The sequence below is a fragment of the Hypomesus transpacificus genome, chromosome 6, assembly GCF_021917145.1.
Source record: "Hypomesus transpacificus isolate Combined female chromosome 6, fHypTra1, whole genome shotgun sequence".
NCBI classification, from domain to species: domain Eukaryota; kingdom Metazoa; phylum Chordata; class Actinopteri; order Osmeriformes; family Osmeridae; genus Hypomesus; species Hypomesus transpacificus.
In genome coordinates, this window is record NC_061065.1 from 14,040,369 (window position 1) to 14,056,125 (window position 15,757).

General features: G+C 45.2%; 1 protein-coding gene across 1 annotated transcript; it reads right to left on the reverse strand.

Annotated features, from left to right (window-relative positions):
* Window positions 1–916: 916 nt before the first annotated feature.
* On the reverse strand, window positions 917–15,486 carry cd109 (CD109 molecule). The gene is made up of 31 exons (XM_047022188.1): window positions 15,480–15,486; window positions 14,727–14,755; window positions 14,068–14,304; window positions 13,799–13,924; window positions 13,407–13,446; window positions 12,960–13,041; window positions 12,753–12,846; window positions 12,363–12,501; window positions 11,813–11,922; window positions 11,163–11,453; window positions 10,875–10,976; window positions 10,563–10,625; window positions 10,113–10,442; window positions 9,566–9,649; window positions 9,340–9,409; window positions 8,938–9,046; window positions 8,600–8,717; window positions 8,251–8,364; window positions 7,315–7,533; window positions 6,942–7,083; window positions 6,165–6,341; window positions 5,951–6,032; window positions 5,176–5,404; window positions 4,728–4,899; window positions 4,385–4,575; window positions 3,583–3,741; window positions 3,379–3,447; window positions 2,384–2,517; window positions 2,116–2,272; window positions 1,830–1,932; window positions 917–1,740 (listed from the first exon to the last, which is right to left on the reverse strand). The coding sequence occupies exons 1-31, from the start codon at window positions 15,484–15,486 to the stop codon at window positions 1,553–1,555; spliced, it is 4,167 nt and encodes a 1,388-aa protein (XP_046878144.1). The 3' UTR covers window positions 917–1,552.
* Window positions 15,487–15,757: the final 271 nt, after the last annotated feature.

A 15,757-nucleotide genomic window follows, 5' to 3' on the forward strand; every position in this document is an offset into this window, starting at 1 on the left:
ACTCACTCCTCTAGTATGTAACAGGCCACCCACGTCAATGAATAGCTAGCTTTTCTTTGGCGTAGCTGGTGGTGGTGGCGCTTTGGAAGTCAGAGATGGCATGTTGGATCCTCGGTGAAGGATGAACACGGTCCGGAAAACTCTGACGGAACTTGCAAGACCATGTCTGTTACGTACCCGTCACGCAAACACAGAACCTTCCGGCTTGAGGTGGAGGAAGGTGAAGAACAGTGCTGAGTTTCCCAGGTTCACTGCGTTCATCCTTAGTCTAGATGGGCCTCCGAATAAAAGTGCAGTGGGATGGAGATGTTTGTCCATGATATCTGGATGTCTCTCCTGCCTTTATTCTGCTTATCCTTAGTCATGAATTTATCATGAAGGCACTTTGAAGTCACCAGGCCTTACCTTTTTTATGTCTCAATCTCTCTGAATCTAGCCCAGTTTGCCACAGTTCCTCCGAAGCAGCATACCTGCTTAAGTGCCCGAATTTATGGGAACTCTTAAAAGTGCTACTTGTGCCCCGGCGCTTGCCGTTACAACATTCTCTTCACATCGTCGACAGACTGATGAGCGCCAGCCTGGCCATGTACATCGCTCTGAATGAAAACATGCTGGACGTTAATGTGATTCGGTCAGGTCGACAGAGCCCATCTCCTGGTTGTTATTTACTGCCCTCCTGAACACTTTTGGTCATTTACTTCAAAAGGCCACGAGAGGGCCGTAGGCTGGGACTCTATGTCGTCTCACCGTGATTCTTTGGCCAGCTATTCATGCATGTGTTATTGCTCCACACTCCATGTAAGACCTTTGTGATGAGAGAAAAAAGTTCTGTTTCAAGGTTATCCTGTAAATCGTGACATCAGCTTTTTTTATTCCATAGATTTAATGAAGGCTCATGCACGCCACATTAATTATTCTATCGTGTTTTCATTGTAACGCCTTTGGTTGTGTCAATAATAGGTGTGGGTTGTGTGAACGTGTATGAATCACTTAAGTGACCATTAGGCCCTTTTTAAGATTCTATGGAATATCTCACCTTTCCTAATTCCATATTCTGTGTTTCAATGTTCTAATGCATATATTCATTCAGCACAAAATTCTGCAATCCTAGATTCATTCTGAAATGAGAGTCTACTGTTTTGGTGGTAAAATATTAAAAAAAACTGAATTAGCAAGCGAATGAGCCATTCATCTATTTCTTCAATGGCAATCACTTGTTGCCATGGTTTCATAAGGTCAGGATTCCTAGTAGTGAATATATCATACCAGGCCAATTAAAACAGAAACATAATTCAAAAATGCTAATACTAAGCCTCTGCTCATAACTCATCATCTAATCTAGTCAAATCAAAAAACCTTTTTAGGTATTTACAACATTCCAGTGCATGATTGTGAAACTAAACCAAAACATTTTAAGAAGCAAAATCATAGAATTAAACATTGATCGATAATGCAAATTCAAGCTAAATAACACACCTGCTTATTTGGCTTCTGCTAATATTATCACACAACCAAATAGCACACACAGTGAGTCTATCGACAGATATCTGGTTTATGGGCCACAGGCCAGCAGGACAAAGAGAGTGCATGTCAGACTGGCCACAAGGTGGCGATAGTGAGAAACAGGTACACTTCCAGACGTGACAAAACCCCCACACTGACTGCAATCCTCTCCACAGAAGGAGCATGGAGACATGTCTGACCTCAGTTGGGATGTGTACGTGGTCAACGTCATCCTCCCTGTAGGAGAAACAACAAGAAGGGGGAAAGATGAGGCCCCTGAAAATGGTCCGATGGATTTCCGGGTTGTGAGGTGACTGGTCTCTTACTTGGCTCATAATAGTCGTAGATGACAACAGTCGCATCCTGGACTTTGACCACTTTGTGCTCGACCACGAGGGGGATTTCCACACACATTTCCTCCGTCGTCACCTGAAGAAGCGAGGACACAAGAGGCATGTTAGACGGTGAAATCAACTGACAGACTTGACCTGACTAGCCTTCCCCACAACAGGAAGATGTGTCTTGTGAGTTTGGAGCAGAACAGCGGTGAGACATGAATCCAAGCGTGAATCAAGGAAGAGGTAGTTTGGGAGATGTCGTGGGAAAACGTACAGAGTCCAAGTAGAGGACGACTTTGCCCGCCTGTGTGTCCACTCTTCGGACGATATCGTTGATCTCCACCCCCTCCTGGGCGAGACTGAGGCCACTGAGCAGGCCCACCTCCAGGATAGCCATGCCCGTCTGGTTAATACCCTGACCCTCCTCCAGACTGCAGGAGACAACCCCACATGGAAGCGGCTGTATCAAACCGTAGTGCTGAGGACATCTCACGCAACCTAGGTGAATAACAGCACTTGGCCTGACAGCCGAAAGCCCTCACCTGGTGCAGATATGGAGGTGGGCGTTGTACATGTCGATGTCGAACATCTCGACGCTCAAATCGAAGGCTTCGTGCTCGGCGTGACGCTTCCTCCGAGACAACCCCCGACTCGCTCGATTGTAGAACACGTTCATCTGAGCAGGGGAGGAAAGGGCGTCGGAGAAGAGGGAGGGAGAGAGCGAGAGGGAGGAGAGAGGAGAGGAGAGCGAAATGAGACCTGGCAAGCTGAAGCAGAAGAGCCAAACACTTTGCGTCCAGCTTCATCCCCATTGTTTTCCCTCTGGAAGCCTGCAGGTTGTTCGAACCGTTTTACAATGTTAAAGCATGTCAAGATGTCGACGTGCCGTCAGGGCTGGAAACACGGACTGACTTACGTCAGTCTGTCAGAGGGGGCCCTCCACCCCTGGGGACTTGGGCGTGCGGTGCTCACAAAGAAACACTGCAGGTGAAGCACTCCAAATGGAGACATTTGGACCATTTGAGATGTCTTTCTCTTTTGATCCTTTTGATGAGAGATAGGTAAGGGGAGTGACGCGGGCACGGTTCCTAGTGTTCCCAGCTGCTGTGCTTGGTTCATGTGCTGGGCCTTGATAATGAACATCTCCCCCATGCTGTGAGGCTCTATGGGGTATCCGCAGCCGACAGTATGTCATGAGCATCAGCGACTATGAATACCATATGAATCCATGCCACCCCCCCTCCAAAACACCGGTTCCCCCTAACAAGCACGCTTCAATCACAAAGGTCATGGTCAGGTTCCTGTAAGGAATGCATCCCCAAATGCTTGAATTGCCATGATTAAGGTATAACATTGGTTAGGAGATATAAATCAAGTAAATGCAAGACCTGGTTTGACAACGATTAGAAATGTCGAATACATTTCGCTTTAGAAATTGGGCGTGGGTGATGGTGTCATTTTTTATGATTATCATAGAATCCATTATAGCCTACGAGGAATACATTTCAATTGGATTTCAACAAGTATTCCAGCCTACCTGGAACAGAGCAAATCCATGACCCTCTGCAGTGACCTGCAGACGGATCTCTCCTTCCAGTTCTGACATCTGAAACAAACACCACAATGGTCTAACATGTCCAAGAAGACGTACTGAGCCCAATGGGCTTGTTAATTGGTCTTGGGTATCAGTTTTAATACACAGTCTCAGTAAGTGTTTAACAATCAGACAAACTCAACGGACCTCTTGGCTCTGATAGAGCATGTCGTTTCCAGGATGGATGTGAAAGTCGGCCAGCATGGTGGAGGAGGGTGCCGAAGTCACCCGGATCCAGAGGTCCATGTTTTTAGGCCCAGCGACGGCTGCAAACTCAGACAAGGCCTGCAAAGCTATCACCGTGTCCTGCGGAGGGGAAAACCCCCCAAAACACTTTGAACTTTAGAGTGTGCGTAAATGTCTCAGCGTATTTTCATGCACGTGTGCATGTGCGTCTGTGGGTGTCGAATGCTCGAGTCAGCACACAACCGTGTGTGTGTGTGTGTGTGTGTGTGTGTGTGTGTGCGTGCGTGCGCACGTGTCAGAACACAGGCTGTTGAAAATAACTTGAATCTGCACATGCCCTGCCAGCCCCCATCCCCTCCTACCCTGACACACTGACAAGGCAGCTGGTTCTCGTCCTGTATGATCACAACCTTCTTACCACAGCTCAGGGCCAGGTGCCAGCCCAGCAGGCTGTACAACGGTTGATCTCCAATCCCATCTCCGCTGAGTCTTTTAAGCCTTTCGGGCCCCAAAATATTTCTTGACCCCCTACGCTATCCGTCGTGGGCTTTAGGTATAAGCCCCGCAGTTTAATCACAGCTCACCCATCTCCAGGCTCTTCCTTTGGGGCTGTGAGACTGACAGAGAACAGGCTCCATAGACAAGTGAGTTCTTGTCATCGGTTTCAATGGCGACGGGTGGATATCGGCTATCAACCCAAAGAGGAGCACATTTCCAGACCCCGGTCAGTCAGACCAAGAGCACCACGTCCAGGGGTTTTTACCTGCGTGGAGCCGTAACCCCCCAGATGGTTCCTCTGCTGGCTCAGCCACTTCATGAGGGGAAAGCCCTCCAACATCTTCCCCCGCCGGAGCATGGAGAGAAGCGCGTAGGCGGCCATCTCGATGTCCACGGTGCGCGGCTGCCAGGAATCCGTCAAGCCCCCGCTTGGTGAGGCCCAGAACGGAACACCGTCTGCACAGGAGGAGGCGAGAGGGAAAGAAGAGGAGCTCCAATAACTTTCCCTTCTGGAATGTTCTTGATATGTATATATTATCCTGCACAGCATCACAGCACCACCTAAGCCCCTCACACAGGCCCCAACCGAGCCCCCACCACGTGATTACCCCTTATCTCTGCTCGTCTCCACAGCTGATCCAGCGCCAGGTCTGCGTTGCTGCTGTTGGCCAGTGCCAGGGCGTAGGTGACCAGACACAGACTGTAGTTACTGGATACCCCCAGAGCCAAGTGGGTCTCCAGGAACATTAGGCCCCCGGAGACCTTGCTGGCATACGTGTTCTGGAAAGGAGACAGGGGCCAGTTCATCACCCAAGGCATTGGAAATCTGTGGGTGTTGAATCTATTGTAATGCGATGACTACACATGTACATTCGGTTGATATTTTCCCAGGTAAGGCAATACCTCATGTTTTTTGGGGGGTTCTTTCTTCTTAGATATACTATGACTGTGCACCCTTCTGCACCCATCTGCCTTGCCATGTTGGTTATGTACTAATTGTATTTGTGTGTACTGTGCATCTATTTGCATTTACTGACACTACAGATTATTTCCCACCTTGAAGTCACAATCCTCCAAAAAGGCCATGAGGACATAGGCTGTGAGGGACACAGGACCATCCAGACCTCCTTGAAGCTCAGTGTGGATGACCCTGCCAGGCTCCACGAAGGCCCCGTCAAACCGCTGCTGGGCACCCAGCCAGAAGCCAGTGCCAGAGAGCACCATGGGGTCAATGTAGATGAAGCGCTGAGCCTGCAGGAAACACCTCAGCACGAAGGCAGAAAGCCTGAGGAATGGAGACGACCACGAAACGGTTTGGACTCGTATTAAAAAATGGACTTAGCTCAAAAGTAAATCAACAAGAGGAGGGAACTGTAATGGTGTTTTCTAATAGGGAATAATTGTCGGAAGCTGAGGAAGAACTTAGATGTTGACTTAAAGAATGAATTACAGATTTACAGGTTTATTAGTAACAGGCCTGGAATCATTAGTCCATCACAGCCGGGTGCTTGGTGGTCAAATTTACGTGAGGAGGTTACAGAGTATACAAGTTCAAATGTAGTTTCCATAGAATTCTTTCCTTCTAGAGTACAGCATGAGATAATTGAGTCTCAACATAGAATGTCTACAATGTTCATCTTCTGGCCTTATAGAGTACCATGACAATGTCATAACTCATCATACACTTCGTCTCGACTTACTGTCTCCTTACTCCTGGATGGAAGCCTTGTGCTCTACATATGGAACTAAGTATCCAAGATGACCTATGACCTTAGAGCAACAGGTAACTAAAAACCCTATAATCAGGAACAAAGTGGGTGTGTTCACGCACCAAGTGCTTCCAGAGGAGTCACTCTCTCCGAACGCGCTGAAGGACCCGTCGTCCCTCTGGTAGGACAGCTCACGCTCATAACCTGTTAGGACCAAGAGACGGCGTTATGGTAGCGTACAAACTCCATTCGAAACAAGGGACCGCAGAGCTTTCAAACTCATGTAGTTCCTCGTTTGGATACAAAAATGACTGCGCTAAACTACAAAGACGGCACCATTCAGCATGTAGGATGTGGCTTTGTCCAGGGTGCCTTGATCTGCTTGGTTTGTGGTCTTGAGGTAGCGGATGACGTAAATATTGGGTGCAAAGTGGATCATGTTCTGCTCCCCACAACCATAGGGCATCTGAATGAGGGACTCCAGACCTGTGATGGAGGGACCAAGAATGTCACCTACACAACAGATGAGCGAGAAAGAGAGAGAGAGACATAGAGGGAGAGTGGAAGAGAGAGAAAGCGAGATTGAGCTTAAAAGGGGCAAAGTCATCTCATCCATTATTCCATTTGAGAGTCCTCAGCAGGAATCTGAAACAAGAGTCGCAGACCAACAAACACAGGCTCTCTTCTATTTACAAGAGCCACCACTTCAACAAGCTTGTTTACCACTGCAGACAACAAAAACAACCAAACAGCATGCTAGGCTAACTAGTGTGACAGATGCAGCAATGTTATGGCACAGTGCACTGAAGGGTACGAAAACAATCACACAGCTGTTGACTGTTAAATAAATTGGAGCAAATGTTTTTTACGTGTCGCTGTTTTCCATTTTTGCACTAAAATTTACGAATCTATGAATGTTGGAAGGATTCGATTACAGTCTATGTTAGTGTTTCTCCTTCTTTTGTTCTTCAACTACGTATTTTATGGGGACTAAGGTCATTTTCATTAAATTCAGACGATAAAGGGAATATGTTTTTTACAAGATTGTATGAATGTGGTTTTGTCTTCAGTTTATGGATCCGGTGAAAGGGACACATTCTACATAAGACATACCGACAGCTGTCAATTGAACTCTCTCACTGCCTTCCACTACATCTGCAGGGAAGGTAAATGAAATGTCCTTGGTGAAGTTCGCTTCTTGTGACGTCAGCTCCAAGAAAACAGTCTCTGAAAAAGACTGCTCGAGTCCCTCCGGCTAGGAACAACACGGATGAAAAATGAATGTGCAAAAAGTTGGTGAGTCAAACTTCCTGGGCAAAGCTAACTCATAGTTTTGTGTATTTAGTGAATACAACACTCAGTGCTGGTATGTGTATTTGTGTACTGTAGTCATACAAACATACTTTTCCAAAGGGTGGTCAACAGACCTCAAAGATGCTTACAATAACTGGTCAACTGAAAGTGTAGAGATAGTCAATGTCCTTACCTTGACCTGAACCATCTTGAGGATGCGGTCAGACGCAACGAAGGACATGGCTTTGACGGAGATGGGGATGTATCCCAGGACCAAAGGCCTGATGGGAAACAGGACAGACAGTCCACTCTCCCCCTCAACCAACACCTCCTGTACACTGGCTGTGGACAAGTCCTCATTGTCCGGGAAAACAAACTCAAAGGTGTCACTCTGAGCAACAGTCACCATGACCTGGCAAAAAGAGAAGGAAAGAGAGAATGAGAGAGAGCGATTGAGAGTGTGTGTGTGTGTGTGAGAGAGAGAGAGACAGAGAGAGAGAGAGAGAGAGAGAGAGAGAGAGAGAGAGAGAGAGAGAAAGAGAGAAAGAGAAAGAGAGCACAGAGGGAATTAACCTGATCGTTTCACACGGATTTCAAAAGCAACGCACTACACAAAGAGAGAAAAGGAAGTGTTCCTCTCCCAAAATGATAAAAGCAAAAGGACAGGCGAACACTGACTTGAACAATGACACAGATCAGAACAGTGATAGAGAAGCACAATGGTCTGCATCAGATCAACCCAAAGGTGATCTGTCCGGCAGAATACTCAGATACCTTAGCCAAGGTCCCAAAGGTATGAGACATAGGCAAGACTACATGGCTAATTATAAAAAGATCCATCCAACCCCTGATTAAAAAAAAAAGATAATCAAAATGTTAAGAAAACATTACAACAGGTGATTTTGTATTGTAAACAACACTAAATTGATACAATGCAGTATAATAAAGTATTATGAATTTCAGTCATTTGGAAACTGGATGTAGTAGAGTTCGTATAATGGTTCCGAGAAGGCATGTACATGAATGTAAATCATATCTAACTACGAACCTTGCTACTGGATATACTGACACAGTAAACAATGTACACTTCAGTTGTAGTGTTATGGAAGAGTGCATTAAAGATTCTCACCTCTAGGTCAAGCTTGAGGTAGTTGAAAAGAATAACCTCGACGACTAGCATCTCGCCTCGGATGATGTAAACAGGCAGATTCAGGGACAGGAAGAAGTCCTGGAACACTGTGAGCTGAGAAGAGCACTCTCTGAGTAAGCAAGGAACGACCAGGGCCGTGACACCGTTTGAAAGCAATGACCTGTTCCTGACCATGCAACAATCCAAACCCTCCCACCCCAGACTTAAACACAGACTTCAACAAGTATGAAAGTATTTGAATGTATTTGAACTCGTTTGTTTTCTAACCAATCCCCCCCATAGATAGGTGGGGTTGTGCTTCTGTTGGGATGGTGTGTTGTGACCGTACCTCCACAGGCGTCTCCACAATCCCCAGGCCCAAGTTGGGAGACATGACGAAGGCTGTGGCCACCCAGGATGTGATGCTGTCTGGCGCAGTCACAAACAACTCAGCGGTTTTCGAAAGACTGAAAAGAAACAAGCCCCCCCCGTGTTCAGCAACAATTCAGGTCCCTCAATACAGACATACCCACCACATCTTTCCACTTTCCGACCCAATACCCATACTCCTCATTGTCTTTCAGACAAGAGAAGGCAACTTTGAGTTTTTTGTGACTCGTTTGGTTGGAACTCTGGCCCTCTAATCGTTCTCCAGCCAGGTCAGGTGACCGGCCCTGATCCTCTCACCTTATGTTGGTGTCCAGCCACAGCCAGGTCTCAGGGAAGTTCGTCCGGAGCGGCGGTATCCTCTCCATCGCCCATTCTCCCTCCTGTAGGATGTTTAATCCCTCCCCTGCTGTGGGGCAAACAAATGCGATGTGAGCCCTGCTCTGGAGCGCCACCATATGAACAGAGTAGAAAACAACTTTTCTACATGACTATACTAAACTAAATGCATCTCTAAATCCTCCTAAAATGCTCCCTGCATCTTTCCTTCCGTAAGTACTGGAGGTGATAAACTATTGGTTATCTTGATGAAAGTTCTGTCAGAGGAGGATTTGTTTCATCCAAGGAAGAGAGAATGAATGGTTGTGTTTGGGCAAATCCAAGCAGGATCTATGGGACCATGAGTTGCATTTTAAAACTTACGGAATTCAGGTCTTAGGCTGTCCTCCATCTCCTCTAGCTTGGCATTGGTCAGAACTGTGAGGCCACATGCCTTGGGATTTGACACAATATCACAAAGAATGCATGACAAATTAATTTGATATGCTACAATATCATGATTATGTATTTTCTCCTCTATGAACAAGAAAGTATTCTACAGTGCAATGGAATCGAAACCATTTGACGTGCCCGCAAGGGTGATAGATACCGTGAAGATGGAATATGGATCTCCCATTGTTGTCACAGAGTTGAGCATGTCTTTCATACTGTACTCGTCCATCTCCTCCAGCACCTGACAAAGACACATCCCCCAGTCCCCAAAGCCCACTACTGTTACAACCGACAAAAGCCAAACAATGACAGAACCAGACAATAAGGCCGACATTGTTAGAACCTGTTGACCAGGTTGGGAGAAAACCCTTCATGGTGCCTTGCTTTACACCCGGGCGATACTTGGGTAGGAGAAACGGATTGGGTTTCATAGGTGGACCTGCAGGGTGCATTATCTCACGCCAAATATGTGGCGTCGTGGTGAGAGGCGTCAAAGGAACGTCCTTGGAGGCAAGGGGACTCTTCTCTAATCCCACCTGAACTCTTGCCATAACCTTTCCCTAAACCCTACCAAATGTCACATAGGCAAATATTTTGGAACGAGATACAGTCATTCACTCCTTCCCCTTTTTGAGTTACCCTGTAGACATATTTTCCGTCATCTCAAGGAGTTCTTTTGACTATTATATGGAGGTCTTCCTTACCATTTCCCTGGTGATGTCGTTGTTTGACTGGGAAGAGCGCGTAGCCTTGTCCACCACCAGGATCCCTACCAGGGAGCCAGGCTCAGCCACTGACACCTTAAGGGACACCCCTTCTGCCGGCTTGACCCGGGCCTCACTCCAGCTCAGAGACACCTTGTTCTTCAAGACTTGGGTGATGGGAATGTGCAGAGCATCGTTGATGACCTCTCCATCTGGATGGATGCAGTAGACGACCACACAGGCCAGGGGAGCCCAGGTCTCGTCCGGGGTCAGGGTGAGGGAGGCGGAGGCCCGTCTTCCAGCAGACACTACCTGGCCCTTGGATATCACCTGGGGAACCGTTAAAACCACGGTGAACCTTTGTGCCGTCTATCTTGTGGGATTCAGCAGGATAACTGCTGAAGAGATGCACATTCTCTTGCGAGTGTTTTGTCAAGCCAGCATGCTCACCATATAGTGGAACGCTTGTAGTCCAAAATTGCTCTGAATTAGCAGGGTGAGTGGAGATCCAACCTGAGACACAAACAGGTTGGCTTACTATGATGGAAAGAAACTACAAATGACAAAACAATTGACTGGGTGATCTCAACAAAATTGCCATCATGACCAGTCTTAATTGCACCAATGGAATACTGTACCATGTGTTCCAAAATACATCTTAACCTCCGGGCCTCAAGTCTATATCATCACACTACCAACCATCCCATCTGTATTCTTTAATCCTAGCAGATTTGAGCTGTTGAGAGCGCTGACCACGTGTACCTTTGGAGATGTGTGAGGACTCTGGATCTGAAGGTAGGAGCGACTGGGGGACGTGTAGCTGCAGTACAGCTGCAGCATCTTAAAACCATCCTTAAACGAAGCCTAGAAACCCAACACCAGAGACCATGTTTAGCTTATCTTGTTGTTCTCACCGCAGCGTTGTCTGGTGTTGCAAACAGATTCAAAGTTAAGGTCACCAAGTTCAATCAAATGGTTGCTTGCGCCTTGGACATACATAATGGGATTTAACTGTTGCGGCAGTGTTAGGAGGGAAAAAATGGGCCTTACATCTATGGTGACTGTGACTGTTTCGTGTGAGAGCAGAATGGGAATGGGTATAACTCCATCAGCCGGCAAAGGTAACGCCATTTCCTGGACCAGTATCTCATCAGGCATAAAGGCCTGCATGTCTGGTTCTGGATCTAAACGGGGACGCAGCATCTCTGTGTTCCAGCTCCAGGGACTATGTTTCTGCTGTGTCACTGTCACCGTCACTATTTCCCCTTCCTCCTTCCCCAGGGACTCCTTGTTGTACGTTGATATTTTCAGCTGCAAGAACAACAGAACAACCCAAACTTTTTACACAAAAGCAAATCCTCCAGAGATGTTTACTGGATTGAGAATTAGGGTGGTTAGGACTGGGAAAGGTCTGAAAGATTTGATAACATGCGACACAGGAAAGATCAGTGACACATTGAGACACATGAAATCACATTAAAACCCCCGCCGGTGTACCATGACATGAGGTGGTGTGAAATGATGATATGCGCTACACAATTGGATCAGTGATCTGACTGTAGAAACCGAGGGTAACGCAAAACGGGAAAGAGCGACATGACCTACTTCAGAAAGCTTTACCCACACGTGATGCTTGTAAGAAGGAGCATTCCAGTGTTTCTACCATCTCAAGAAACAATTAGGTGCCTTGTCATCTTTACCTCAGCAGTGAAGTTCAGACCTGGTTTTATTTGTTTGGGATATCCATGGAAGGCAAGAGCATATTTCGATTTCACCACTGTCACTTTCCTGGTGGTGCCATATGTCAGTCCTTTCAGAAAATCAACAAAAAGCACATTCAGAAATTGTAAACTCTTTCTGTATTTCTTCTCACTATTTTTTACATTATATTATGTTTATCACCTCTGGGAAGTGACTGAATAGGACATACAATTCAGGGGCGAATCTAGGTTCCCACTTTTGGGGGGGCTAAGCCCCTCGAAAAACCTATTATTTTTCCTGTGACCAGCAAAACTAAGGGGGTCTAGGGGCATGTTCCCCCAGAATATATTTTTGAAAATATCCTTTTAAATAATGTCCTCTAGTGGGTTTTAGGAAGAGAAATTAACACATTTAGATTGAAAACATTTCGGGGGGGCTAATGAAACCTTTGGGATACGCCCATGACAAAATTCATTGTAAATGTTTTACTGAGACAGAAAACAACACATCGTAACAATGAAACACAGTAAATGAAAGAACTTCATCTACCAGTCAGGGACTCAGTGACGTTGACAACTATGGTGAGGAACTCCTCATTTTCATAATTGTACATGAAGTCTTCTGATCGTTTATTCATCCACCAGTAGTCACTGATGATATCGAACGTGATTTCTGCTGTGCCGTCAATCTGTAACAAACAAATATCAAGACAAACATTGCAGAACCAAGTTTGCTATGAATTAATTATATTTATTTAACCCTAATATATAAGCTGTAGGTTCTTACCTAATTAACAACAGACATTCAATGATCAACTACCCCACAGTCTTACCTTAAGTAGTTATGTACCAATACATTTGCACTTAGTTGCAATTTACGTAGTTGCAGTTTGCATGCATTTATGTGTACCAACATAGGTGCAGTTTGTTGCCAACGTACCTCTTGTTCTTCATCATAGCTGACGTCAATACCATGGAAAGTATGCAAGTATGTGATGTTCATGTGTCCGTGTACAGGTTTACCATACATGTATCTATGAAATACACGTCCAAATACAATTTAGACACAACTTCAAATTTACTTCCATGAAAATGTACAAGCTTGTGTACATTCTAGCTGCAGGCTAGTATTGTATGGAATACTCACTTGGCTGTAACTGTCCCCCAAAGGCTGTTATCACGATATAGAACTGCGGGAGCATCTATCTTCACCTCAAACTTAGGGAGCACTGTCAGAAAAAAACTGCAGGTTTAACCAATTTTCAAGGGCCGTGATCCCTGCCAATACTCACTGTCACTTATGAAATGATTCACCTTGCAACTATAGTACAATTCAATGTACTAAACTGTAAAAGCATTTGTATCAGCATGGAGATGGTCATTAGAGACGGATTCTATCACCTATCATGAATCACCCAGTGGAATACAGCAGGGAAGAGCAAACAATAAGAGAGGGTCACAGACGTCACTGTAAAAGAACTGACACATAACCTGTCTTCCTTGGAGGCTCATCTCACTCTGTCACAAACAGAACGTAAGGGTGGTAGAACAGTGGAGGGTGGTTTCTCAAAGAAGCTGAAAAATGCATTCTCACCGTAATGAGCGACGTTGAACTGTTTTTCACTGACAACGTCCTGCAACACAATAGATATATTGAGTAGGACCAGCATTTCAGTCCAGGACTATTCTTCGATTTTTGTTAATAATAATTTTCCTGAATATTTGGAGGTTTAGAAATACAAAACCATAGTATATTTGTGTTTTTGTAATACCTTTGATACACATATCGAAGGTATATCACGACATTCTTAATCAAAATCCATCGCATTGCATGACACCCTAAAACCGAACACAAACTCTCACCACAAATACTGCCCATACAAAACATGACAGGGCTGTTTCACACTTAGCGTCAGCAGCAGTTATGGTGTGTCTTATGTATGGCTGGTGACATAAGGAGTACGCTTGTAACACGAACAGACTCACGTTGACTACAGTTACAATGGTCCATAGGCCGAGTGGAGGATTCTCTGACAGCTGAAGCTCTTTAGACACGACACCCAAAACAGTGTCCAGAGACAGCCACTGCTTGATCATGTTCCGCTTTGGATCCTGCCTCACAACGACGACACAGGAAACAAGAATGATGGAATCGCCGTGGCTATAACAATGTCCCAAGCTACGTTCAACAAACAGGTCATATTCCCATACGTAATCCTAACCTTTTGAAAAAACAGTGGAAAGTAAACACTCACCTTAATGAAAATATCTATGGGGTTCACGTACGGCCTGCCATCTGGATGAATGGATACTGCCCGGATCTTCACTACCTGCCCGGGCATGTAGTTAGGCTTGTCAGTTTGAATTAAAGTGGACAAGCTTTTGGGATTGAAGTGGAGATACGCTGAATCGTTGAACACCACATCTTTCCCCACATAGCCATTGACCAGCAGCTTGTAGGGTTTCCAGTAGCTCTGTTCAGAGTAAGGGATCTGCAGAGACAGAGGGGACGGACCACAGCAGCCCAGGGTTCAAAGGTGACCAGGGCTGGATGCAGAGGGGCCCTGGCAGGCTGGGTAAAGCAACCTTTGTTCTCTCAGTCAAAATGGAGGTTGGTGATCCATCTAAGTTGACTGGTCAGGTGTATAGTATGGTTGTTTTTATTAAGGCCTAATCTTCACATGACTCGCATAGGAGTCATGGTGTATCACAAGTGCTGTGGGACTTGAGATGAGACTACTTAAATGGTTGCCGTTTTAAGATTTACACAGAACTCAGGTTCTCTTCAATAGAATAAGAAAATGTACGACAACTCAAGAAGAAACCGTAAAAAGACAGCAATTAAATTGTCATCATGTAGAGATACCTTATTTTTATTTTGGTTGCATTACAAATGAAAGAAGGACACACTTACCGGTGGAAGAACCAAGACCTCAGTGGAACCTTTACAAACGCAAATCAATAAAGACAATAAGTTCAAGTCTTGTAAAGTCTGATTCAAACCAGCCGATACTAAAGGCGTATCTGGAATGCAGATGTACTTGTAATCTAAATGAGAATGAGAAATCACCTCCTTGAATTGTTGTTGTGTTTGAGGCAACTCTATTGTTGCCATTTATAATCTCAGCACTGACTCTGACAGGGGAACCTGTGAGGATGGTGACTGATAACGTTGTGGAGATGCCAGGCCGAAGATACTTCGGAACTGAAATCAAATACGAAGGATCACGCCTGGGGCTGAAAGAAAAGTGAAGAGGAGCACAATGAAAGGGGAATTCAGGCAACATACGTCTGTTTGGTAGTTTAGTGAAAACATATTTTGCGACAACATTAGCACAACCAGTAGGTTCCTATTAGTTTTTATAGGTTTTGATTTTTATTAAGTGAGAAATTCTCTGTTCTGAGAGAGTTTATAAATGTATATTACAGGAGAAGGGACATTATTGATTTCAGCTCACACTACTCTAAAGAAAACCAAAAGCACAACTAATTACATACCTTGCTGTTGTGTTCTGGGCACTGCTGAAACTGACAAATAATCCAAGCAATCCAAACACTTGAAACCACTCCATTTGCATGGACTACACACACTGTGTTATGCTGATAAGTGTACCATGTCGTTTTGGTGATGGTCTTCATAATCTGTCTCTGAAGTAACTCCACCTACAATACATAGCCCCCTAGGGACACTTGGTAATGTCCCCTTTCAACCAAAAGCCACTGAAACACGCCTGTCACTCCAACATCAGTTGTATGATGGTATGGTTTAAATAATGGACAATTGATATAGGCAAATATAGTCATTTGTTTGAGAAGTTGAGAATATACTGCATTTCTATTTGAAACAAATACCTGCCAGTTATATATTTTTTATTATTATACTGGTGCTCGATCAGAGCTTCAAAATATGGCATCAATTAATAATGCCAGTCATGATCAATGATT

Bases quoted from the DNA above. Each gene is read 5' to 3' on its own strand.
- cd109 (XM_047022188.1), bottom strand. The intron at 12,502-12,752 runs GTACGTTGGCAA...TGTTTGTTACAG, and splicing joins GCTATGATGAAGAACAAGAG to ATTGACGGCACAGCAGAAAT. The intron at 10,977-11,162 runs GTAAGGCCCATT...TTGGGTTTCTAG, and splicing joins CAGTCACAGTCACCATAGAT to GCTTCGTTTAAGGATGGTTT.